At 40.0% G+C, this 25,225-nt stretch overlaps 1 protein-coding gene across 1 annotated transcript; it reads left to right on the top strand.

Moving 5' to 3' along the window:
- HYKK (hydroxylysine kinase) lies at window positions 1-24,612 on the top strand. Its single transcript, XM_067755212.1, has 5 exons — window positions 1-328; window positions 4,701-5,051; window positions 5,961-6,100; window positions 15,239-15,422; window positions 22,581-24,612. Exons 2-5 carry the CDS (start codon window positions 4,706-4,708, stop codon window positions 23,039-23,041), a joined length of 1,131 nt encoding a protein of 376 aa, XP_067611313.1. The 5' UTR covers window positions 1-328; window positions 4,701-4,705; the 3' UTR covers window positions 23,042-24,612.
- Window positions 24,613-25,225: the final 613 nt, after the last annotated feature.

The following is a 25,225-nucleotide window of genomic DNA, read 5'->3' as shown; positions in this document are numbered from 1 at the left end:
ACTGGGGTGACCACCGAGAGAAGGCGGGGTGGGATTGCAGAAAGACCATCCGAAGCCCGATCTCGGAATTTCTGTTCGCAGCCTCTTAGGCCGGGGACAGGGCTAGCCCAGGTCGGCCTGGACGGGCCTCGCCTTCCAAGAGTCTGCGCTGATTGGCGGCGGTGGGATCTCGAGGAGCCAATCAGAAGTCAGGACTCTCGGTCCCGGACGAGGGGCGGACCCAGGAGCTGCGAGTCAGGCGAGACCTCCGAGCTAGAGCGGAGGACTGCGGCTACAGTCCCGGGCTGCTGGAGAGCGGGAGTCACCTCAGGACCTCGGGTCGTTGCGGGTGAGCTGGGTGGGGAAAGCAGAGACGAACCCCAGAACCCTCTGGGAGTCTGGCCCAGAGAGCAGGGAGGCTTGCTGCAAGTCGGGCCAGGAGTCATGAGCCTCGGGCTTCTCCCATCCTTGATCCACGTCAGACTCGCTGCGTAGGTGATGCGCAAGTCACCTTCCTCCCTGGATCGCACCTGTAACCCAGAAGGGCTGGGTTGAGATCCCAGAATTGGGGCGAAGGACCCGAGAAGCCATCTGGTCCAACTCTGCCAGACCTGTGCGGAGACCCTGACAGAGGGGAGGTACGGCGCCTGGCACTCACGGCCAGGTGTCTGGTGGGAACAATTTCTAGGGCTCGACAGGACCTCACTAAAGTAATAACGCTCTGAACTTGTGTGTCCTCCTTCTCCCTTATTTTCCTGACTCTTCTGCAGCCCGCTCGCCCACCACTCTTTCCCTCTCACCCAGAAGGAAGACACTCACAGCACCTGTTGTTGTCTTCTGAAAAACTACAGATTCTAGGGCTTCCCTGGTGGCGCAGTGGTTGAGAGTCCGCCTGCCGATGCAGGGGACGCGGGTTCGTGCCTCCGTCAGGGAAGATCACGCATGCCGCGGAGCGGCTGGGCCCGTGAGCCATGGTCGCTGAGCCTGCGCGTCCGGAGCTTGTGCTCCGCAACGAAAAACTACAGATTCTAGTTTCCCTGCCTTTCTGTTTCCTGATTCCCTTCGAGGGTAAACGGCCCCATGAGCCTATTGAGTAAAGGCAACCCTCCTTTCGTTAGTTCCTCTGATATTTAATAAGAGTCTGGGCTGGGGGTACAGAGATTTACTGGGTATAATCCTTGCTCTCCAACCTTGGAAGGGCATAGCAGAAAGAATTGCAGGTCAAGAAGGGCAATTTGGAAGACATGCTAAGGTAGAATTTACTAGACTTGGTAACACTTTGAGAGTGAGGGAGGGGAATCAAGAATGACTCCTGTTTATTTTCTGGTATACTTTACACAAAGTGCAGAGTTTAAGGTCCAGCTCCCCTGGTTGTAGGACAAAGGTTTTGAGATTCTGGCATAAGCCCTGGAGTTGGAAAACATTTGCTTCCTGAGTGCTTTCTCAGAAGCCAAGTGAAACACTGTTGGCAGGAAATATAGATCAACTACCTACAGGATTTGAGTTCCCTTCTTTGCCCCCTCCACCCATGCAAAAGACATTTGGTTAAGACAGACATTTCTTAACATATATTTCTCTGTATTTACTTACTTACAGCAGCTGACTTGATCTGTGTCATTAGTTCCATAATTTGGAGTCTTTGTAGACAAAGAAAAAAAGGCAAATTTAAGCTCAAAAAGAAAGAACTTTAGAAAGAGAATGTTAGCACTAGAAGGGATTTTTAGGGATGATCTAGTCCAACTCTCTTTTAGAGGAGATGTGAATAGTCAAAAATTTCAGACGCTAGGTATAAAATATGTTTTATTTCTCCCAGCAGAGCACCTCTTTTCTTCATTAAAAAAAAAAAATTAAAAAAATTAAAAAAAAAATTTTGGTAAAATACACTTAACCAGCACAACTTTTTGTTAACACCAGGCTGTCTTTTGATGGCTAGAGCTGCCAACATTGCTTTACATTGCTTTAGAAAACAAGGGCGCTTCATGTAGAGGCTTAACAAACCCCATTCAAGAATGTTACAGAAACATTTTCTAGACTGGAAGGCAGATTGGCCTTCACTAACTGCCTCTAAGCGTCCTTCCAACTTGAAGTATTTATAATTCATATCAAATTCAGAGTTATCCTGACATCTTTAATGCTTTAGGATTTGAAAAATTACTCCAGGATTTCGTCTTGAATTTAAAGCTTTAGTTCTTATTACATTCTGAATATGGGCCTTACACCTGTTTATAAATCTCCAGAAGGAATGTTAAAATCCCATGTGAAGTCTTAAGCCCATATACAATGTGACGGGATATATTGGTTCCCAGAAGTTTCAGGTGCAAAGATGGTTTCAAACCCCATTTAGGCTTTGTCACGTGTCTTTAGTAAACAAAATCTGAATGACTTAATTTGCTTCTGAAAGCAAATGCACTGGTCAGAAAGCAGACATGAGAAGCAATTGGCAAGAATGCAATAACTATAACAGGTGGTGGAAACCTACAGCGGCACAAGGGGCTATGCAAGTTTAGAGGCAGGAGGAATCACTTAGGTTAGGAGGATCAGGCAAGGAGGGATGGGGAGGGGACTGGCATTTGGGGTTTATACTCTTATCACTTGAGTCATCAGGCTATAGTCTTGGGGCTGAGTCAGGGAGGGGGTCATATAGGAGAGCCCTAGTGTGCCTCCCTGAATTTTATCCCTTTCCCTTCACTGGAATAAGTTGGACTTTGTCTGTCATAGATCTGAAGTGATTAGACATTAACAGGCATATGCTCTGATTTGGGGAGCTCTGAGAAAGTCCTAAGATCCCACCCCACCATCTGTCCTAGCCAGTCTCTCACAAAGCCTTTTTCTTAAGGTAAAATTTATATTCAGTGAGATTCACAGATCTTACTCTGACCTAAGTTTTAAGCTAAATTTTGACAAATGTTTACACCCATGTAACCAAAACCTAGTCAAGATACAGAACATTTTCCTCCCAGAAAGTTGTTCCCTCATGCCACCTTCTTGCCAGAAGCAACAGCTGTTCTGATTTCTATCAACAAGAGCTGTTTATGAGATTCTTTTTATATAACATTACATCCCTTGAACAGCAATCTAACTTGCACCCTAAAATGCAACCCATCCCCAAGATGTTATTAATTATTTACAATTTACTATGAAGGAAGGGTTGGAATAAAACTATTTTGGGAAAAGGGGGAGGCGAGATTGCAAAGATCTTAAATATTTGGGTCCTAAAGGATATTCAGAAGCCTTACATCATTGCCTCCTGTCTCTCTCTCTCTCTCTTCTCTCTAGATATATATGTATATATATATATATATATATATATATATATATATATATATATATATATATATATATACACACTCAGGAAATATGCCAAGTATGTGCAGCAGAGGGTGGCATTATCAAGGGGAAGAAAACAGTCTCCCCCATCCTATATATCCAACTCATATTTACTAACTCAATTCAAATCCATCTTCTCAAGAATATCCCTAGGCTGTAGTAATTTCTGTCTCCCCTGAATTTCTACCACAGTTTTTGTAGATATTAATTTCATAGGGCATAAACTCAGAAGCACCTTTACTTTTTATAAGCGACCTTATTTATTTATTTATTTATTTATTTATGGCTGTGTTGGGTCTTCGTTTCTGTGCGAGGGCTTTCTCTAGTTATGGCAAGCAGGGGCCACTCTTCATCGCGGTGCACGGACCTCTCACTATCGCGGCCTCTCTTGTTGTGGAGCACAGGCTCCAGACGCGCAGGCTCAGTAGTTGTGGCTCACGGGCCTAGTTGCTCCGCGGCATGTGGGATCTTCCCAGACCAGGGCTCGAACCCGTGTCCCCCTCATTGGCAGGCAGACTCTCAACCACTGCGCCACCAGGGAAGCCTCCTTAATTTTTATTTTAAGCCCCTAGTCTGCTTAATAGTAGAAATTTTATTCTTTACAATTTAAGGTAAACTTAGTCACTTCAGTGATAATTCAGTCATTTCAGGTTTATACTCAATTCAGTGTTTTCTTTGGCATTCTATCAGTTTATCACTTACTGCCTTATAACTTGTTTTGAACAGCTTTTATGTTTTTTATTATTTGGGATATCTGTGACCATGAGTTAACTTTTCAGAGCCCTCTAAGTGCATTTCCTGTCTCCCACAGTGCTTCACGTGATGCTTTGCACATCAGCCCACCCTTCAAAGTATGTGCAATAAGCTAGATGATGACCTTTATAATTTAACACAGAAAAGTAAGATCACTGTATTTGAATTTATATTTTAAACCAAAACTGATGGTAATATAGTCCAAAGTACATAATTATGGATTAGGAGTCTAGAGGGCTGAGTTCTCACTGTAACTTTATATATAACTTTGAGCAAGACACTAACCTCTCAGGACCTAACTTCCCCCTTTAAATAAAGTTCATGGTACTGGGAGGGGTGGAGGAATTGGTGATACCAAGGTACTTTCCTGGTCTTCATTCTGTCCCTGGGAACATACCTTTTGCTTGAGAGGTGAGTTTAGAAATCATTTATGGTACAAGGATTTTTATTCACTGCTTTTTTATCTCATACACTCATTTAATTTTTTTAACTTTATGAGTGAAAATTCATAATCAAGAGAAATACAGAATCAGTACTGGGAAACATTATTGGTCTGTCTTAAGAAAAATATTTTAAATAAGTATATTCATTATATGTCCCTTTTCTAGTTTATTTGTTTGGGGTTTTTTTTTTTTCCTTAGAAATAATGTCAAGTGGAGGTGGTCAGCAATCACAGGCTCTTACCAAACCCACTTTCAGTGAGGTACAAGCCTCTGCATTAGTGGAATCGGTATTTGGATTAAAAGTTTCCAAGATCAAGCCACTTCCTAGCTATGATGACCAAAACTTTCATGTATGCATTTTAAGAACCAAAGACACTACAGATGGCCCAAATGAGTATGTCCTCAAAATAAGCAACAGCGAGTCAAGCAAAACTCCAGACCTGATTGAAGTGCAGAGTCACATCATCATATTTCTGAGAGCAGCTGGATTTCCAACGGCCTCCATGTGTCGTACTAAAGGAGACAACTTAACCTCTCTCATATCAGTAGGTACGAGACTACCACTGGTCGTCACCTGTCCATGTGCATTACTGCATTTTGGCTACAAGTAGAAATATCAAGAACAGGTACGTCATTCCAAGTGTAGACAGGGTTACTTTTTCAGCAGTTGGGAGAAGCCACAGCATCACCCAAGTAGAGACTGGGGCTGTGATTCAGAAGTGGTTAGAGCCTGGGTCTGGTGTAACTCTTCTGCCTGGGAAGGATCTGATGGATGAACAACTAAAGGGACATGTGGAAACTAAGGGCACTTTTATTTTTAATTAGGAAAATAATTAAATATTTTTATTCATCAGATCAGCTGTATATTTCAGTGCTGTGATCTTGTAGAAAGAACACAGAATCAGGAATTTTAGATCCCAGCTCTGTAATTACTGTACATGTGACCTTGGGTACACAATTTAAATTCTTAAGGAAACCTCATCTGTGAAACTTGGTTCCTCTCAATTCTAAATGCTAAGATGTATCTTTCTTTTTTTCTTAAGATGTATCTAATAGAGCTCTCCAAGCAGCAGTTTGTCCCTAAAGAAGCCTGTGATTCTGAAACACTCCTTTCTTTATCATTCCTTCCTCGATTTTAAATTTATAAAAAATGTTTTTTAGGCCTTCACTTACCAGAGCAGGTGATTTATGTTTAGAGCTAAGGCCAGCAGACTTGGGGCCACAGTTATGTTAGTATGTAAATGGCTGGTCCCAATGTCCTAATGTCTGTCTGTTGTACCTGCTTGCTTGATCCATTCGGCCCTGCTTCACAGAATCCTGCTGACTTGTCCTAGGTTAGCGTGTTTTTTCTCTTGTTCTGTATTATTCTTTGCAATAGTAATTGGAAACGCAGAATAGCTTCTCCTCTTTTTTTTTTTTCAAGAATAATTGACAGGATATATACTTCCATCCATCTAGATAGCGGCTCTGAAATCAAAAGCTACTTGGTGAGGCTGCTGACGTATCTGCCAGGAAGGCCTATAGCTGAGATTCCCAGCAGCCCCCAGCTATTATATGAAATTGGAAGAGTAGCTGCCAAGTTGGATAAAACACTGGAGGTAAGATCTGGAGTTTTATTTTGCTTATAAGAATTTTTTATGTGTTGGTTTTGATTTATTTTATTTTAAATACACCTAGGGTCAGACTCTTTTTTTATATGGCGCCTCTTAACGTGTTACGAAGGAAATAGGGTAGTAGATACATACATTTTATGACAGTAAAAGATTTCTTTCTGCCCAGGTCTGTACTTTACTAGTCTACTAGCAAGATTACCTACATCTTTAGAAATCCATGGTATTCTTTATGCTGCTCACTGAAAACAGTCTGCATTCACAAATTAAAACCTGAAGTTTTCATCCAGATAAGACATAGCCAGACCTCTATATGAAGCAATAGCTGTGTTACAAATGGATTGAAATGACTTGTATTAAGGATGTTGTGGTCCTATAGAAATGGTACCTTGTTTGACAAAGATTTTTCCAGACCTACCGAAACATCTTCATTTAATCAACAAATGTTCACTAAATACCTCTTCTATGGCAGGCACTGCGGGAAAGGTAAAGATTCCCCTGTCCTAGAGGAGTGTGTTCCAGGGGGACAGATAGACACTTTCTTGAAAAAGTAAACAACAGTTTGTATGAGTAAAACATTTCCAATTACTCACTAAATCCTAGCCAGTCTACCTCTCAAATGTCTCTACAATCCATCTTCTTCTTTCCATTCCTGCCTCGACTATCCCGCCCTGCATTCAGGTGTTTTTCTCCTTCAATGTATTCTTTATACCAGTTCCGAGTTACTTTTTAAAATTACAGATCTGACTATGTCAGTTCTATAGTTAAAACCTTTCGGTGGCCTCTCACTGACTTCAAAGTAAAGGCCGAGGTCCTCAGCGTTTCTTTCAGACAAGGCACTGTGTGGCCTCATCCCTGCCTCTCCCCTGCTTAGTCTCATTGTCCATGTCTCCGCTTTCATGCTTCTCTTACCACCAGAATAGAACTTCCCGTCATTCCCTGAATGTGCCTTTCTGTTTCATGCATCTGTGCCTTTGCATATGCCGTCTTCTCAACCAGTAATACATTTTCCCCTGCACTGAAAAATTCCTACTTATCCTTCAACACACAGCTCAGGCACCACCTCCTCTGTGAAATCTTCCCTGGACCCTTCTTTCTCTTCCCAGGCTGTACGAAGAGGATCACTTCCTTCTCTTTGCTTCATCGGAACTTGTACATCTTGTCAACCCATATGATTCCGTGGGTTGACTGGCCTCTCTGCTCTTCTTGGTGTTAATTGGGGTCACTCATGCAGCTATATTCAGCTGGGAGTTCAGCTGCAGTGCTTCAGATCCTCTCCATGTGTCCTCTTCTCTTCACCTGGTGTCTCATCCTCCAGGATGGCCTTGAGCATCCTTACAACACAGCTGCTGTCTTCCAAGAGAGAGTGCCAAGAGGACAAGCCCCAGTGTACAAATGCTTATCAAGCCTCTGCTTGAATCATGCTAGCTCATATTCCATTGGCCAAAGCATGTGACGTGTCTAATCCCAAAGTCAAGCGGGAGAAGCTGCACAAGGGCATGCACACCAGGAGGCATGGTTCATAGGGAGTCATCAGGGTAACAGTCTATCATGTATGGTATTGTAATTTTGTTGCTTGTGCTTCCTGTTACATATGCTACATAAGAAGAAATGACCTTCTTAAGAAATTGGTCTACATCTTAATTACTCGTCTTTTATCCTTCATGTCTAGCAGTGTCAAACACATAGTACGTATTCAAGGAGGGCTTCATAAAAAAAATTTTAACTAAAAAAAAAAAACTTTTGAGCTAGTTCTTAAAAGTTTCAAATCCATCAGTCAGTCAGAGAAAAGGAGGAAGGGTGCTCAGTGAAAGGAAAGAGCATGAAAAAATCATGGCAGTACAATGACTATGTTCTAGAACCTCTGAATAATTCACTGTGGCTGGAGTATAGGGGTTAAACCTGAGAGAGACAGGGGATAAAGTTGGAAACATAGGGTGGAGTCAGATTATAAAATATGTTACCATATATGACACTAAGGAGTTTGGACTTTGTCTTATTTGCTTGCTCAGTAGGGAGACTTGGAGGGTTTTTAAACAGGAAAAAAAATTCTAATTTATAGCCCTCTGAGGGCCCATATGATAGGTAGATTGGCAGAAAGCCAGAATGGAGGCAGGGAATGCATCTAGGAAGCTAATGCAGTAATCAGGAAAAAGCTGATTGAGGGCTTGAACCAAGAAAAGGTTCAAGATATATTTAAGAGACAGAGCCAACCAGGGCTTCCCTGGTGGCGCAGTGTTTGAGAGTCCGCCTGCCGATGCAGGGGACACGGGCTCGTGCCCTGGTCTGGGAGGATCCCACATGCCGCGGAGCAGCTGGGCCCGTGAGCCATGGCCGCTGAGCCTGCACTCCGCAACGGAAGAGGCCACGACAGTGCGAGAGGCCCGCGTACCACAAAAAAAAAAAAGAGAGAGAAAGAGCCAACCAAATTTGGTGACTGATTTAATGTTAAGTGTGTGAGAGAGGAAAGGACTGAGCAGGACATGGACTGTAACCTGAGTTTGCTGGGACACAGCTCCATTCTAAAGTAGGCAGGGTTCTCTCTGGTAGCAATCAAGTGGTTGCCTCCACAGCCTAGAACAAAGGACCAGAGGGAGGGGAAAATGTCAGAGATGGGGTCTAGAAAGTGTTGAGATCTGTGGAAGCTAAGGCTTCCTGCCGTACAGGAAAGCAGATCAGCCTCTATGCATTTCACGTGTGCTCCATTAGTACCCAGTGGGATCAGCCTGCCTGCTCCCACTCCCTGATTCTGTCCACAGTTTTTTTTTCTATCTGGTTGGTGCTTTAGAGAAAAGAGTAAGGTAGAAACTTAAGGAGAGTTAAGTGAGAGATGAGACAGGGCTGAGAACACTTTAACAATAAGCTTTAGGAGATTTTTTTAATTCTCTCTACCTTCAGAGACTTGATATTTATAGTCTTCTGCAAACAAGGGAAAAATTCTTTGGTATTTTATAGTAGAAGTGTATTTCTTGTAGGCAGCATGCACGTGAGTCCTGCTTTTTTATCCAATATGATAACCTGTGACCTCCAGTTGGGATGTTTAGACCATTTACATTTAATATGATTTTTTATATGGTTAGGTTTAAGCCTATCATCTTGATATTTGTTTTCTATTTGTCACATCTATTCTTTATTCTCGAATTTGCTTTTTTTTCTGCCTTCTTTTAGTTCGTGTATTTTTTTATTTCATTTAATCTCCTTTGTTGGCTTATAGCTATAACTCTGTTTATTTTAGTCATTACTTTAGGGTTTATAGACTACATCTTTAACATCACAGTCTATCTTCAAGTTATATCATTTCATGTATGGTATATGCACCTGACATAGTATACTTCTGTTTCTTCCTTCCTGTCCTTATTCTATTGTTGTCATACCTTTTACTTATACATTGTTATTATTTTTGTTTAAACTTTCAATTATCTTCTAAAGAGATTTAATTAGGAAAAAATGATATATTTGACTATATGGTTACCTTTTCCTGTGCTCTTCATACTTTTTGTAGATCCATATTATTTCCTTCTACCTAAAGGACTTCCTTTAATATTTCTTGCAGTGTGGGGCTGCTGGTAATGAATTTTTTCAGCTTTCTTATGTCTTTGTTTCACCTTCATTTTTTTTTTTTTTTTTTTTTTTTTTTTTTGCGGTACTTTGGCCTCTCACTGTTGTGGCCTCTCCAGTTGCTGAGCAAAGGCTCCAGACACGCAGGCTCAGCGGCCATGGCTCACGGGCCCAGCCGCTCCGCGGCATGTGGGATCTTCCTGGACTGGGGCACGAACCCGTGTCCCCTGCATTGGCAGGCGGACTCTCAACCACTGCACCACCAGGGAAGCCCTCACCTTCATTTTTGAAAGATATTTTCATTGGACATAAACGTCTAGGTTGACTGTCTTTTCCAACATGCTTTAAACACATTGCACTACTTTCTTCTCTTGCATTGTTTCTGATAAGAAATCTGCTGTCAGATGGTTCCTCTAAACGTAATATGTCCTCTGTGTGTGTGTGTGTGTGTGTGTGTGTGTGTGTGTGTCCTTAAGATTTTCTCTATCTCTACTTTTGAGCACTTTGATCATGATGTGTCTTGGTATAGTTTTGGTCATGTTTCTTGTGCTTGGTGTTCATTGAGCTTCCTTGAGTGGATGCAGTTGAAGCAGTTTGGTGCTTTTGTGTCTTGCTTTCAATACTTGCTGGGTGGGACCAGGGCTGGGTTTAATCTAGGGACAATTATTTCCTGCTATTAATGCAAGACCCTTCTGAGTTCTCTACCCAATGTCCCATGAACTATGAGTATGATTGGTGGGAACAGGTGCTATTCCTGACCCTGTGTATCCAAGTACTGTTCCCTCTAATCCTTTCAGGTGGTTCTTTCCCCAGCGTTGAGTAGCTTCCTCATAGTCATACACTGATCTGCCAGATTCTCAAAGGGAACATTCTCCAGGTCTCTAGAGTGCTCTCTCTCTCTGTAGCAACCTGTTTCCTGGTCATCTATTCTGAAAACTCTAGCAGCTTTGGTCTTCCTAGAGACTCTGCCTCCTCAACTCAGAGAGTTCCCTGGGCTCTGCCTGGGTCTCCCCTCCCTGCACTTCCACCTCTATCAAGGCCAAAATCCGAAACAAACTCACCTCATTTGTTCTCCATCTCTCAGGGATCCCTGTCCTTCATTGCCTGATGTCTAGTAACTTTAAAACTATTGTTTTATATATTTTGTCCAGTGTTGTAACTATTTCAACCAGGAGGATAAACCCTGTTACTCCCTCTTGGCCAGAAACTGAAATATATATTACACTCGAAATATTTAGTATTTATTTACCTTTTTATCCCCAAATAGAAATAACTCTTTTTTGATTAAAAGCCCTTTCAGTGACTCATTAAAGAAAGTCAGATTAACATACAAAAAAAATTAAAGTTAATAGTAATCCCATCACCCCAAAATGAGTCACTAAACTATACATTCTGTGAGTCCGAGACCACACTATCCCATAGTTAGTGCTCAGTAAATGTTTGCCAATTGAAAGACTTTTCTCTATGTTGACAATAATTACCATTTCACCTTGCACTCTATTTGTTTATTCAATAGATATTTACTGAGGGTTTGGTTAGTAAATGTTTAAGCATTTCTGTCATAATAGTTTTCAGTTAATTTGGGGCAAATCCATTTGTGGACATCCATTAAAAACATCAATTTGTGAACATTAATATAATTTGGATTGAAGTAGCCTCTCCTAATTAAGTGTACAGTTAGGAAATTTTCTTCATATATTACTTTTATTTAGAAAGACCTTTGAATGGATTGGAAGGCTCAGGAAAGTCTCTCTACCATCCTCAGAATCAAATCTACAAAATGAGCTGTTGAGATGAGTGTCTGTTACAGAGGACTTCTTTATTACTGATCTTTCCTTCTACACTACCTGTGGCCTTTATTAATATGCCCGTTGCCATTGAGGTTTCAACTTTTGCTGCTAAATTCTGAAATGGAAAATACAGTTCTCAGGGGGAGATAGCACCACATTATTGCTGACAGTGAGTTCTGCTGTGTAGTTAACCACCTGCCACTCTGCTGTGCAACATAAGTTGTCTCGCAGGGGACAGGGGAGTCCTAGAGGAAACCAAGAGAAGCATTTCCCACTAGGTATTATAATGCATTTTATCATGCTTTATTCCCATTGTTCATCCCCTCACCTAACCTCCCCCCATGGCTTTGCAGGTGGTAAGTTTTTAATTTCTGTATAAGCACTAGGAACCACGGAGTCTGCACAAGATACCACACAGGTGCAGAATTTTAATCCCAGGGGTGTGGCAGAGGCTGTGACTGCCCTGCTGGGGATGTGGCTGGGCCATTGAAGCTTCCAGTGGCTGGGCAGGCCTGGGGGGCCCAGAGTACAAGGAGCCCAGAGTACAACGCAGTTCTGGTTGTTGCCATAACTGAGCGTTCACAAGTGAAGGGACCAACTGATCTGTACTGGAATTTGGTTGCTGCTTGGTTCACAAATGGGCTGGAGGTCAATCTTAGGAGATTCATTTAAGTATAAGAAAGAAGAAAATATAGGGTGGGCTTATGAGTGTGATCAGAGCTTCGTAGCAGAGGAAACAAGGTGCTTGAGAAATGGGAATTGGTGTGAGAGGTAGAGGGAGGAAGCTGAAAAGGGGTAGGTTTAGATAGGCTAATAAAGGGTAGTGATTAAACTGTCAGAAACTCAGGTTGGTGTGCTGAGGAGCCAAAGGATGGAAAGGCCAGAGAAGTCAGGCACATAAGCTGCAAGGTTCACATTCAACAAACATTTATTGAGAACCTATTATGTATGAAATCTTTATTTCAGGTCTTAGTTTATCAACAGATGACTATGAGGTTGGTATTTTTTAAATTTTATTTTATTGAAGTATAGTTGATTTACAATGTGTTAATTTCTGCTGTATAACAAAGTGATTCAGTTATACTTGTGTATATATATTCTTTTTCATATTCTTTTCCATTATGTTTTATTACAGGATATTGAATATAGTTCCCTGTGCTATACAGTGGGAACTTGCTGTTTATCCGTCCTATATTTAATAGTTTGTATCTGCTAATCCCAAACTCTCAGTCCTTCCCTCCCCCACCTCCCCTTCACCTTGGCAACCACAAGTCTTCCCTCTCTATCTGTGAGTCTGTTAATGTTTTGTAGATAAGTTCACTTCTGTCATATTTTAGATTCCACATGTAAGTAATATTGTATGCTATTTGTCTTTCTCTTTCTGACTTACTTCACTTAGTATGATAATATCTAGGTCCATTCATGTTGCTGCAAATGGCATTATTTCATTCTTTTTATGGCTGAGTAATATTCCATTGTATACATGTATCACATCTTCTTTATCCATTCATCTGTTGATGGACATTTAGGTTGCTTCCTAGGTTGGCTTTAGGTTGCATTTAGGTTGGCTATTGTAAATAGTGCTGCTATGAACACAGGGGTGCATGTACCTTTTCAAATTAGAGTTTTCTCTGGGTATATGACCCGGAGTGGGATTGCTGGATCATATGGCAACTCTTTAGTTTTTTGAGGAGCCTCCATGCTGTTTTCCATAGTGGCTACACCAATTTACATTCCCTGTGAGGTTGGTATTGATACCTGATCTCACTGTTAAGGAAACTAAGATCTGAGATATTAAGTGATAAAACCAGTTGAAACCCAGATCTGTCTGATTCCAAGTCCAGATCCCAAGTATTCTTCCCACTACTCCATACCAGAGTGGGATGCACGGGGTAACAGTGCTACCATTTTAGAAACTGACTCGGAGCCTTCCCTGAATGGACGGTTGCTCTATTGCAAACCAAACAAGAGTGTTATATTTTGCCTTCTTTAAAAATAAAAGTAATATATACACATGGTAAAAGTATCAGTACTGAAGCAGTACTGAAAGGTATAAAATGAACCTTTTTTCTCTCTACCATCATTTTCATTATTAGTTCCTTTCCAGTCCTACTCCCCAGAAGTCACAACTCCTAACAGTGTTTTTCAGTGCTTACTGTGTAGAGTATTTTTGTGATCCACAGTGACATTTAACACAGCAGATGGTCAGGAGATTCAAAACCATGTCATGTGAGGAACAACTGAAGGAACTAGAAAGGTTTACTCTACAGAAGAGACTGTGGGGCAGAAGTGCTGTCTTCAGATATCAAGAGGACAGTCATGTGGGGGAGAACTAATCCTGTTCCCGTGGCCCCAGAGGTCACAGTTGGAACCCATTGCATAGACACTATGGGAGAGGCAGCTTTTAGCTCTGCAAAAGAGAGAACACAGAGCCATCTCAATGAGAGTAAAAAGTACCTCCTGCAGGAAGTATTCAAACAGAGGCTACATGACCACTTAGCAAGGACATGATAATAGTAACAGGAGCATCAATGGGAGGTTTTCAAACTCCAGGTCATGAGAGTGGGTGTTAAAATCAATTTAGAGGAACATTTTTAAAGAAATAGAATAAAGTGAAAAATCTCAGAATACAGCACATGTAAGGTTGTAAGTATTGTTACAGAAACTTTTTTCCCCTAGGTGTGTGTTACCTGTATACCAGGTTGCAATGTAAAACGTATTTCTTACTGCAAGTCATGGTCAAAAAAATTTGAAAGCTACTCCACTGGGTGGACACCAAGACCCCTTCAGGCACTCACTGTGTGAAAGGGGTCTGGACTGGAGTCTGCAGACCCGGGTCCCCCCTCAGCCCCATAGTGGCAACTCATCATCCTTCTCTGAACTTTTCTTTATTTGTGCAATGATGGTCAAAGCCATTTAGAACTTTAGATAGAGTGGTCAACATCTAAAGGCCTTTCCAATTCTAGAATTGTCTATGCTAAGAACATTCATTTATTCAATAGATATTGCTTGAGCAGTGCCTTCTATGCGCCAGGCACTGTTCTAGATGTGGGGATACAGAAGTGAACAAAGTAGGCCCAAAACAAGCTCCTGACCCTCATGGAGCTTACGTTCTAGCAAGAATACCAAGGTAAGTAAGGGAATCATGGTGACTGTTAGACAGCATTTTGTACCAAGTGCTTACAAAGAAAAAATAAGCAGAGAGGAGGGATATGAAATATTGGAGAGAGGGTTGAAATTTTAGATGGAGTGGTCAAGGAACCCTCCCCCAGAAGGTGATTTCTGAGTAAAGACCTGGTGGAAACGAGGGCATTAGCCATACGGATTCCTGGGGTCCCCAGGAGGAAGAAACAGCAAACGTAAAAGGGTGGGAACATGCCTGGCATGTTCCTTGAACAGCAGGGAGGCCAGTGTCAGTGTGATTAGAAGAGAGTGAAAAAAAGTTGTTGAAGATGAAGTCGGAGAGGGAGCAGGGGGCCCAGCACAGAGTTCTTTAGAGCTGCCTCCATTCCTTTGGTAGGCTGCAGATGGTGACACCTATCTTTGCCCAGTTGTGAGGGTCGGGGAAGATGGGAATGTGTTCTCAAAACTATGAGATCCTCTAGAAATAGGATGTTATTACCACTTTGTGGATGAAGGTAAATGGAGCAAGTCAGTGACCATGAGAGAATGCCAGCTCTTTCCCTAAGGCACACCCAGCCCACCCTTTGGAGGGTGCGGACCTCTCCATAGTGGTTGTGCTGTTAAAAGTCTAAGAGTTTCTTTGCTTTTGATTTAGAAATTCCATCACCCAAAGTTAAGTAGTCTTCATCGGGAGAACTTCATCTGGAATCTGAAAAATGTTCCTCTTTTGGAGAAATACCTGTATGCCTTGGGCCAGAATCGGAATCGAGAGATTGTCGAACAGGTTGTTCAGCTGTTCAAGGATGAAGTAATGACCAAATTAAGTCAGTTTCGAGAATGTGAGTATCCCCCCATTCAAATCAGTATTTTTCTTGATTTTTAAATTGTCAAATTTCAAACCATCAGCAAAGTATGGAGGTACAACTTAGCTTTATCAAATCTTAAAACTTTGTCAGATTTGCTCCTGTTGCTTTTAAAGAATAATACTTTCACTTCCCTTAAAATTGCTACATTTGAAGCCCCCTCTAAACTTTACATGATTCTACCTCTCCCCTCCCTACTAAATTTGCATATGTTTTAATATTACTACATATGTATATATTCATAAATTACCTACAGTAGTATTTTGCATGCTTTCAAACTTTAGATAAATGGCATCACACTGTATATTATCATTCTACAACTTGCTTTTTTATTCAACATTGTTTTTCAGATTGATCCATTTAATATGTGTAGTTCTAGTTCATTTAGTTGGTTAGCTTTAACTGCTGAATAATATTCCATACTGTGTGTGTGTGTATGTGTGTGTGTGTTCCATAATTTATTTTAATGTAATTTTTTTGGGTCTATCCTCTTGTTAATGGAATTTTAGTTGGTTCCTTTTTCTTTTTCTGTATAAATGATGCTGCAGTGAGCAATCTAGGGCATATCTCCTTATGCACATGCACAACAATTTCTTTAGGGTGTAACAAACCTTCTGACCCAGAATGAAGTACTGGTCAAAGGGCAAGGAACTGAGGGGGCATTTCTAGTAAAGCCGAGGATAGGCTTTGAACATCCTTTTTGTCCTCTGCTTTCTGTAATAGTCAGCTCAGGCTGCCATTAAAAAAACACAAATGACTGGGTGGCTTAAACAACAGAAATGTGTTTCTCATAGCTCTGGAGACTAGATGTCTGAGATCAGGGTGCCAGCATGGTCAGGTTCTAGTAAGGACTCTCTTCTCTCTGTGTCCTCCTCATATGGTGGAGAGAGAGCCAGCAAGCTCTCCAGTATCTCTTCTCATGAAGACACTAATCCCATCATGAAGGCCCCACACTCAGGATCTCCCCTAAACCTAATTACTTCCCAAAGGCCTCATCTCCAAATACCATTGCACTGAGGGTTAGGGCTTCAACATAGATTTGCAGGGAACTCGGGATAGGGGGGTGAGTGGGCACAGTTCAGTCCAATGGCACTTACTTTGTGTAAACACAATGTGGTAAAAAAAAAAAAAAGGAGTTGATTTTTTTCCCCCCCAAACCTGTTTCTCCCTCCCAGTCATCTTCATTCCGTTAAAATAGTATCCACCATTCGCTTAGTTAATCTGACCAAAAACCTACAAGTCATCAGCTTGACTTTGTTCTTTCTCCCACACTTCACATCCAGTCAAATTCTATCAGTTCTAACTTCAAAGAATACCCTACTTCTAACCCTGTTCCCCACATTTACTACCACCACTTGGTCCAAAATACCATCATTTCTCAAATGGATTATTGCTGTAGCCTCCTAACTGGTCTCCCTGTCCCGTCTCCCTGCAGTATATATTCACTTGTGTCTTACCTTTTTTTTTTTCTTAATAGTACTTCTGTAAGATTATCCATGTTGTTGCATGTGGCTATAGCTTATTTTTAAATTTTATTACTGTAGAGTGTGTGATTCATAAATATACCACACGTTAGCTATTCTACTTTTCAAAGATATTTGAGTTCTTTCCAGTTTGTGTCTGTTAAGAACAGTGCTCTGTGAATATTCTTGTGTCTCTTGCTATACATGTTCATGAGTTCTTTGAGTATATGACTTCATGAGCTCAGGGGTAGGATTGCTGAATCATAGTTCATGTCCATTTTCAACTTCAGAGATAATGCCAAACAAGGTGGCATTATTAATGCCAAGGTGGTTGTATGACTTTGTACCACTACTAGCAGAGAATAAAATTTATATTCCTCTACAACCTTGGTACTATCAGACTTTAATTTTTGCAAATCTGATGTGTGTGTAATGGTTGCTTATTGTGGTTTTAATACACATTTCCCAATTATTGGCCATTTGGATATATTCTTTTGTGAAGTGCCTATTCAAGTCTTTTGCCTGTTTTTCTATTGGGATTTTTTTCTCATTGATTTTAGAAGTTCAAAATATTTTCTGGATACAAGCCCCTGGTTGGTTATATGTGTTACAGATATTTTGTTCCATTCTGTGGCTTGTCTTTTCACTCTCTTCATGATATGCTTTGATGAATAATCCTTAATTTATTGGTTGAAAATATATCAATCTTTTACCTCATGGTTAGTGTTTTCTGCAAGAAATTTTCCCTACCTGTGGTCATGAGATATTACCCCATATTATCTTCCTAAAGTTTTAGTTTTTTGCCTTTCATAATAGGCCTATAATCCATCTGGAATTTATTTTTATATATGGTGTGAATTTTTCTTATGGCTGATAAATTTTCTCACCAACATTTATTGAAAAGCCATGTTTTTCCTTTTGTTTTCCAGTACTACCTCTGTTGTAAATCAAATATGTCTTTGGACTCTATTTTACTCTATTGGTCTATTTGTCAGTCTCTGCACCCATACCACACTGTGTATCAGCTAGGCTAGGTCATGCTGCAGTAACAAATAACCCCCAAATTCTTGTGGACTATAATAACAAAGGTTTATGAGTTCCAACTCAAGCTGCAGGTCTATCATGGATTCACTAGGGCTCTGTGTTTTCTCACTTTGGGATTTAGACTGATGGAACTTTCATCAACTGGAATGTTGCTATGGGGAAAGAAAATGTAGTAAATTGTACGCTGGATCTTAAAGCTTCTGCCCTGAAGTGATGTCATTTCTGTTCATATGTAAGTGGCCAAAAAAAGCCGCACGGCCGCATACAACTTTTGGGGAAGCAGGGAATTGCAACCCAGCATGTTCCTAGAAGGAAGATAACTGGAATATTTTTGCGCATACCTAAAGATTACCATAGTATCTTAATTTCTTTAACTTTTTAAGTCTTCATATCTGGTAGAACATGTCCTCCCACCTTCTTGTTCTTCTATAAGAGGGTCTTGAGTATTTTTGGTCCTTTACATTTCCATATCAATTTTGGAATCAGCGTGTCATGTTTAAAGACAAATTTTGTTGAGATTTTGGCTAGATTTTGGCTAGAATTGAATCTGTATACACATTTGGAGAAAATGGGTATATATATTTATATTATAAGATTGAGTAAGATAATCCATGAACATTGGTCTACCTCTCCATTGATATAGATCAATAAAAGATATATATGATGAAATTTTTGATTGTCCTTTTACTGTTGACTTCTACTGTAATTGCATTATGGTCAGAGAACGTATTTTGTATCAGTGCTTTCGAGTAGAATTTTCTTCAATGATGGAAATGTTCTGTATTTGTGATGTCTAACACACTAGCTTTTGTGTGGCTACTGAGCACTTGAATGACTGGTGCAACTAAGGAATTGGATTTTTTATTTTATTTAATCTTAATGAATTTAAATGGTAACTTGTGGAAAGTGGCTACTATGTGGGACAGAGCAGCTCTATATGATTTTAGTACTCTGAAATTTGTTAAGATTTACTTTTATAATGAAGCATTTGGTAATGTTTAAAAAATGGTCCCTGTGTGCTAAAAAGAATGTATTTAGTAGGTGCTGGGTACAGAGTTATACATATGTCCAGTAGGTCAAATTTGTTAATCATGTTGTTTAAGTTTTCTATACTATTGAGTTATCTTTTTGTCTGCTTGTTCTAATAATTATTAAGAAAAGTATATATAAAATCTCCCAGTCTGATTGTGGATTGTCTATTTTTATTTGTATTTCTGTCAAATTTTGCTTTATATATTTCAAGGCAACATGCATATAAAATTTGAATTGTTGTCTTACTAGGAAATTGTATCTTTTATCAACATAAAGTATCCTTCTTTATCTCTGCCATTGTTTTCTGCCTTAATGTCTACTCCATCTGACATTATATAGCTATCCCATCATATTTTTGTTCTCTTGATTTTTTCTCTTTTCCATTTTTTCTTTTCCTTTTTGCCCTTCTTTTGAGTGAATTGTTTTTGTGCTTATTATTTTTGTCTTTTTTTTTCTCTCTCTCCCACACTTTGAAAATTATATACTCTCTATTCTTTGAATGATTACCTTAGGAATTCTAACATTTGACTTTAACTTATCAAAGTCTGATATTATTCAAGACAATACAAGGACCTTAAAATACTTTCATTCCATTTATCTCTTTCCTGACCCATGTGCTGCTGTTTTAGTAAACTTTAATTCTATATTTTTACCACAAAAGACATTATTATTTTTGTTTTAGAGTCTAGTTTATTTAGATTTACTTATATATTCCCTTTTTATCTTCCAGCACCCCAAACCTTCTGTCTGGAGTTATTTTATTCCTGCCTGAAATGCAACCTTCTGAATTTCCTTTAATGCAGTTATCTAATGGTGAACTCTCTCTGATTTTGTCTGAAAATGTTTTTTATTTTGTCTTCATCCCTGAGGAGATTTTCACAGCCTATAGAACTTTAGATTTCATGGGATTAGAATTTTAGAATTCCACTGTCTTCTAGCTTCCATTGCTGCTAAGAGGCCAGCTGTCAGTCTGTTGCTTTTGTCTTTTTCTCCTTTGGGATGCTTTTCAGATGTTTTCTTAAAATATTTTTTTTTCTTGATCTACTCAGGTTTCTCAAATCTGTGTGTGTACATGGTCTTTCACCATTTATGGAGAATTCTTGCCTCTGCACCTTTCTCTCTTTCTTCTCCTTTTGAGACTCCAATTAAGCTCATGTTAGACCTTCTCACTGAATCCTCTGTGTATATTACCTTCTCGCGCGTGCGCGCGCACGCGTGTGTGTGTGTTAATCTTTTTCTCTGCCCGTGCTGCATTTTCAACAATTTTCTAGTTTATCGATTCTCTCTTTAGCTATGTCTAATCTCTTAAACCCAACCATTGTGTTTTTAACTTTTTCATTGTATTTTTCAGTGTTAGAAGTTCTTCTTGATTATTTTTCTAGAGTAACTGCCTTGTGGCCAGAGAACATACTCTATATCAGCACACAGGGAAATAAGGTATCATGAGCAAGAACAAGAAACTGACTATAGACACTGAACCAAAGACTTCAGTAACTCGAATGATCAGGCACAGAATATAGTCACACAGCAGCCTGGTTTGGCATTTGGTTTTAAGGCTATATTTTTGTCCTTCTGCCTCCTTGGACCTGCAGTAGTCTAAACAGTGGGTTGTAGCAGATTTTGTCATCCTTTTAAGAGTTGGGAAACCCTCATCACTGCCTTCAGCTTCATGTGGTGAGTCTGTTTCCCAACCAGCAGGTAGCATTTTAAGTTCCTTCTCCCAAAGGGGGAAAGCACACTGCTGATCTAGAACACAATAGACAAGCCTGTGGCTTTATTCCTGCTCACTGCACTGCTTGTGCTTGGCATTTCTATTCTGTTTTTAGTGTATAAATCTATCTTGGTTTTGAGGCTGGCTGTATATTTATTGTTTTCTCTTTTTACTTTTATCATTGCTATGTATATTGGGGTTATCAAAGAATGAATTCACTCTGCCAACTGGATCAGAACTCTTTCTTTTCTTTCGTTAATTCTCAAATTCAACAACTTTTGTCATTTTATTCCAAGCATTGAGTAGCTGTATCATTTCTTAATAGGCCATTGGACATGTGAAGAGAAGCAACAAAATGAGAGAGGTTCTTGCATATACAGATTGCATTAGTGAAGTAACATTTCATTGATTCTAAAATGCCATTTGACTGTACAAGATATCCAATTACTTTATGAACCTCTAGGAAGAAAAAATATTGCCAGTGAAACTATGACATGGCATCAATTGTATGATGAACCCCCAAATCAGAAGCATGTAGTTTACAGTAATATTCATTGCTTTTACAGGCTACCAACTGTGCCATATCACTTAACATGAATTACACAATACTAACTCATATAGAAGAAATCAACATTATATTTAGAAGCTAATATTGTGGACTTTATATCACGTACTTATTATAAAGTACATGACTAACTGCTTCAGTAGGCGTGGACATCCCCATCTCCTCCTAATCCTCACTCAGAGGTTTATTTATTTATTTAATAAATTTATTTATTTTTGGCTGCGTTGGGTATTCGTTGCTGCACACGGGCTTTCTCTAGTTGCAGCGAGCAGGGGCTACTCATCGTTGCAGTGCGTGGGCTTCTCATTGCGGTAGCTTCTCTTGTTGTGGAGCACGAGCTCTAGGCGTGCAGGCTTCAGTAGTTGTGGCTCGCGAGCTCTAGAGCACAGGCTCAGTAGTTGTGGCACACGGACTTCGTTGCTACGTGGCATGTGGGATCTTCCTGGACCAGGGCTCAAACCTGTGTCCCCTGCATTGGTAGGCGGATTCTTAACCACTGCACCACCAGGGAAGTCCCCTCACTCAGTGGTTTAAATCAGTGCTTCTCAAACTATCCATGGTAAAAGTTTGGGGTTTTCTCCCAACCCACTGCAGCCTGATACATGGCCCTACTATTCAAGATTAGTTCACGGCTCACACCACATATGACTTACCATGCACATTTGACAACACCCAAACTGGCCTATACTGTTAATGAGATAAGGCCCCTGTCATACTCTTTGATGAAAAACCACTATGAAATTATCTAAACAGTCTCAATTTCTGTTTTTATTTGATGCAGACTAATAACAGATTGTGGGCCAGCACTAGCCACAGGCCCCCCACTTTGAGCGGTACTGTCTTAAAATAACACCACCTATTCCAGTAATCAAAAGACTGGACATTCGGAATTACCTTGTCATCAGAAATTTCTTTTAGAAATCCTAGGTTAAAATAAAGGCACATCTGGTTCATTCTAGGACTCTTTGCTTCTTATAATAATATGAATACACACACACACGTAGGGGCGTGTGTGTGTGTATACAGGTCTTTTCCCTTTACTTGGCTCATAGCCAAAATCAGGTGTTCACAGTGACTACAGTCTCCATCTTCTGGCCTTGTATTGATGAGAAGCAAAAGCAAAAACAACCACCAAAATTAACTGCTTTTATCCTTTTCAGAGGAAATTATTTTATTTCAAGAAAAAGAGGGATTAGCTCTTTATCTCTGACTGCTTATCAAATTATCTGAATGTCCATACCTGAGGAAGAGAAATGGAAAGAGAATGAACTAGGGTATTGAACAACTGTTTTTACTTGGCTTGATTTTTCTCCTTTCAGGTATCAATCATGGAGATCTTAACGACCATAACATTTTAATAGAGTCCAGCAAGTCAGCCTTTGGAGATGCTGTATATCAAGTGTCTGGGATTTTAGATTTTGATGACATGAGCTATGGCTACTATGTGTTTGAAGTGGCAATCACCATCATGTACATGATGATTGAAAGCAAGACTCCTATACAAGTAGGAGGTCATGTCCTTGCAGGGTTTGAAAGTGTAGTCCCACTGACACCTGTGGAGAGGGGTGCTTTGTTTCTACTTGTTTGCAGTCGTTTTTGTCAGTCACTTGTCTTAGCTGCATACTCTTGCCAGCTATACCCAGAGAACAAAGAGTATCTCATGATTACTGCAAAAACTGGGTGGAAGCACTTACAGCAAATGTTTGACATGGGCCAGAAAGCTGTAGAAGAAATCTGGTTTGAAACTGCCAAGTCCTATGAATCTGGGATCTCCATGTGACCAGACAAAAATGCACACTAACTTGGGTAATTAAAAACCAATAGGACCAAATCTAATTCCATAAAGGGTTTCCCTGCATAATTAAAGATGAATTGATGAAACACTGCAATGCACATGAAACCACTAAGGTCTTCTAGCAATTTCATGACCATTTTTTAAACCTAAGAAAGTACTACATGAACAAGCATGTCTTTCTATGGGTCTCACTTGCCTTGTGTATCAAACATGTAGAGTGATATTCTGAATCAGATAATCTCTCAAGGTCTGTTGCAGCCCTGAGATCAATGATTTTTTTAAACTTTGAAAGGAATATATATGTATAGACATATTCACATATTTTAAATAAGTGGATGTAACACACATACCTAGTTAACATATCACCAATTCTATGAAGCCTTCTCCCAACTCTTTGTTGTCCAGAATCCCATTGTACCCTGTCTTCTGTATGGCACATCACTTCGTATCATGGATGATGGCTGTGTAGTCATCTAGCCTAAGAGCTATTTGAGGTCAGAAACCATGTAAAACTTTTTTTGTCTTTCATCCCTTTTTACACCTGGTATAGTGCCTTTCCCATGGTCTTTAAAAATATTTACAAAATTAATGTATCCTAGAAGAAAGGCTGGAGAAAATAAGGCACACATAGTGCCTTAGGAGGAAACACAGATGGTATTCATAAGAGAAAGCTTTAACTTGTTTGAGAGAGCAATTGAAACTGTAACTCCAGAGATATATGCCAGAACTCACTGGAACTGCAAGTAAGCAAATAACACACCCAGGCAAGGCCACTAACTCCTGAAGTACCGAAATAGTTTTCATATCGATACTAAGAAAGACCCTAAGCAGATATTTTAAAATTCTCTACAATTTATGTTTCTTTTCATAGGAATATGTAATATTGAAGAACATAGCTCACATGTACTACTTGACTTTAATCATACCACTGTATTTCCTTCACTGATTTCTCTTCATGTCCCCCTTAGTATGATATAGTAAATAGCTGTTTACTTCTTGTCATTTTAACCCTCCATTCTCTAGAGATGACTCAAGTCTAGAACCCTGTCCATTCAAACACCTTCTCAGTAGTTATCTCTTTCCATATACATGAGAACACATTGATTCTATATCTCTCCATCTAATGGCCTACCTATAGAGCTATCTATACTCGCCAAACTAGGTCTCTCTCTGAATTTTCTTGTATCACTCTTGTATCATTCTTATATTCACCTTTAACTTTTCTGTACCTTAATTTCCTTATCTGTAAAGGTGAAGTAGTACCTATCTTATAGTGCCTGTAGTACCTCATAGAGTTAGAGTTCTTAGAAATTAATGCAAAGTTCTTAGCACAGGGCTTGGCACATAGAAAAGACTTAATAAATACTTACTAAATGAATGAACCAGGTTACCCAAACTCAAAATATTGGAGAAGTTTTCTTTTTGCCTCTCTCATATTCAATCAGTGATCTGATTCTTAGGAATCAGAATTTTAGATCAGTAAATGATGATCAAATCCCTGTCCTTCCTGCCTTACTATTTAACAATAAATAATAAAAACAAATATTTATTGAGTACTAAGTATTTAAAAGAAAACTCTCTCTACTCTCACAACACTTCTGACGCTAAACATGTGGAGTTTTCCTTCGCATTAAGCAATCCTGACACCAACTGTTTGGAGCTAGAGCAGACCCCCAGGTTAAGGGCTCAGTCCCACAAAACTGCCTCCACTTCAGATGCCAGCCTCAAGTCCTAGGTTGTACTTCTGTAAGTTGGGGCTTCCCATGACCCCCTCCTCAGGTTCTATAATTTGCTAGTACAGCCCAAAGAACTCGGGGAAATGCTTACTTATGTTTATTAGTTTATTTTAAGGGTATAATAATAAATGGACAGAGGAAGAAATACATAAGGTGAGATCCAGAAGGATCCTAAGCACAGAAGCTTCTGTCTCTGTGGAGTTGGGGGTGCACCATGCTCCCGGCATGTAGATCTGCTCACCAAGCCAGAAGCTCTTGAACCTCTTTGGTAGGGCTTTTATGTTGGCTTCGGTTGATCAGATCATTGACCACTGGTTGATCAAATCATCTCCCCTCCCCAGAAGGTGGGGGGTGAAGCTGAAAGTTCCAGCCCTCTAGTCACTTGGTTGGTTCCTCTAATAATCAGCCCCCATCCTCCAAGACTCACTTCATT

This window comes from Pseudorca crassidens, chromosome 1, assembly GCF_039906515.1.
Source record: "Pseudorca crassidens isolate mPseCra1 chromosome 1, mPseCra1.hap1, whole genome shotgun sequence".
NCBI lineage: Eukaryota > Metazoa > Chordata > Mammalia > Artiodactyla > Delphinidae > Pseudorca > Pseudorca crassidens.
Note: the sequence above shows the minus strand (reverse complement) of the source record. Positions and strands in the feature narration are given on the sequence as shown.

Bases quoted from the DNA above. Each gene is read 5' to 3' on its own strand.
- HYKK (XM_067755212.1), top strand. From the start codon at position 4,706: ATGTCAAGTGGAGGTGGTCAGCAATCACAGGCTCTTACCAAACCCACT. The intron at 5,052-5,960 runs GTACGAGACTAC...CCATCCATCTAG, and splicing joins AACCTCTCTCATATCAGTAG to ATAGCGGCTCTGAAATCAAA. The intron at 15,423-22,580 runs GTGAGTATCCCC...TTCTCCTTTCAG, and splicing joins ATTAAGTCAGTTTCGAGAAT to GTATCAATCATGGAGATCTT.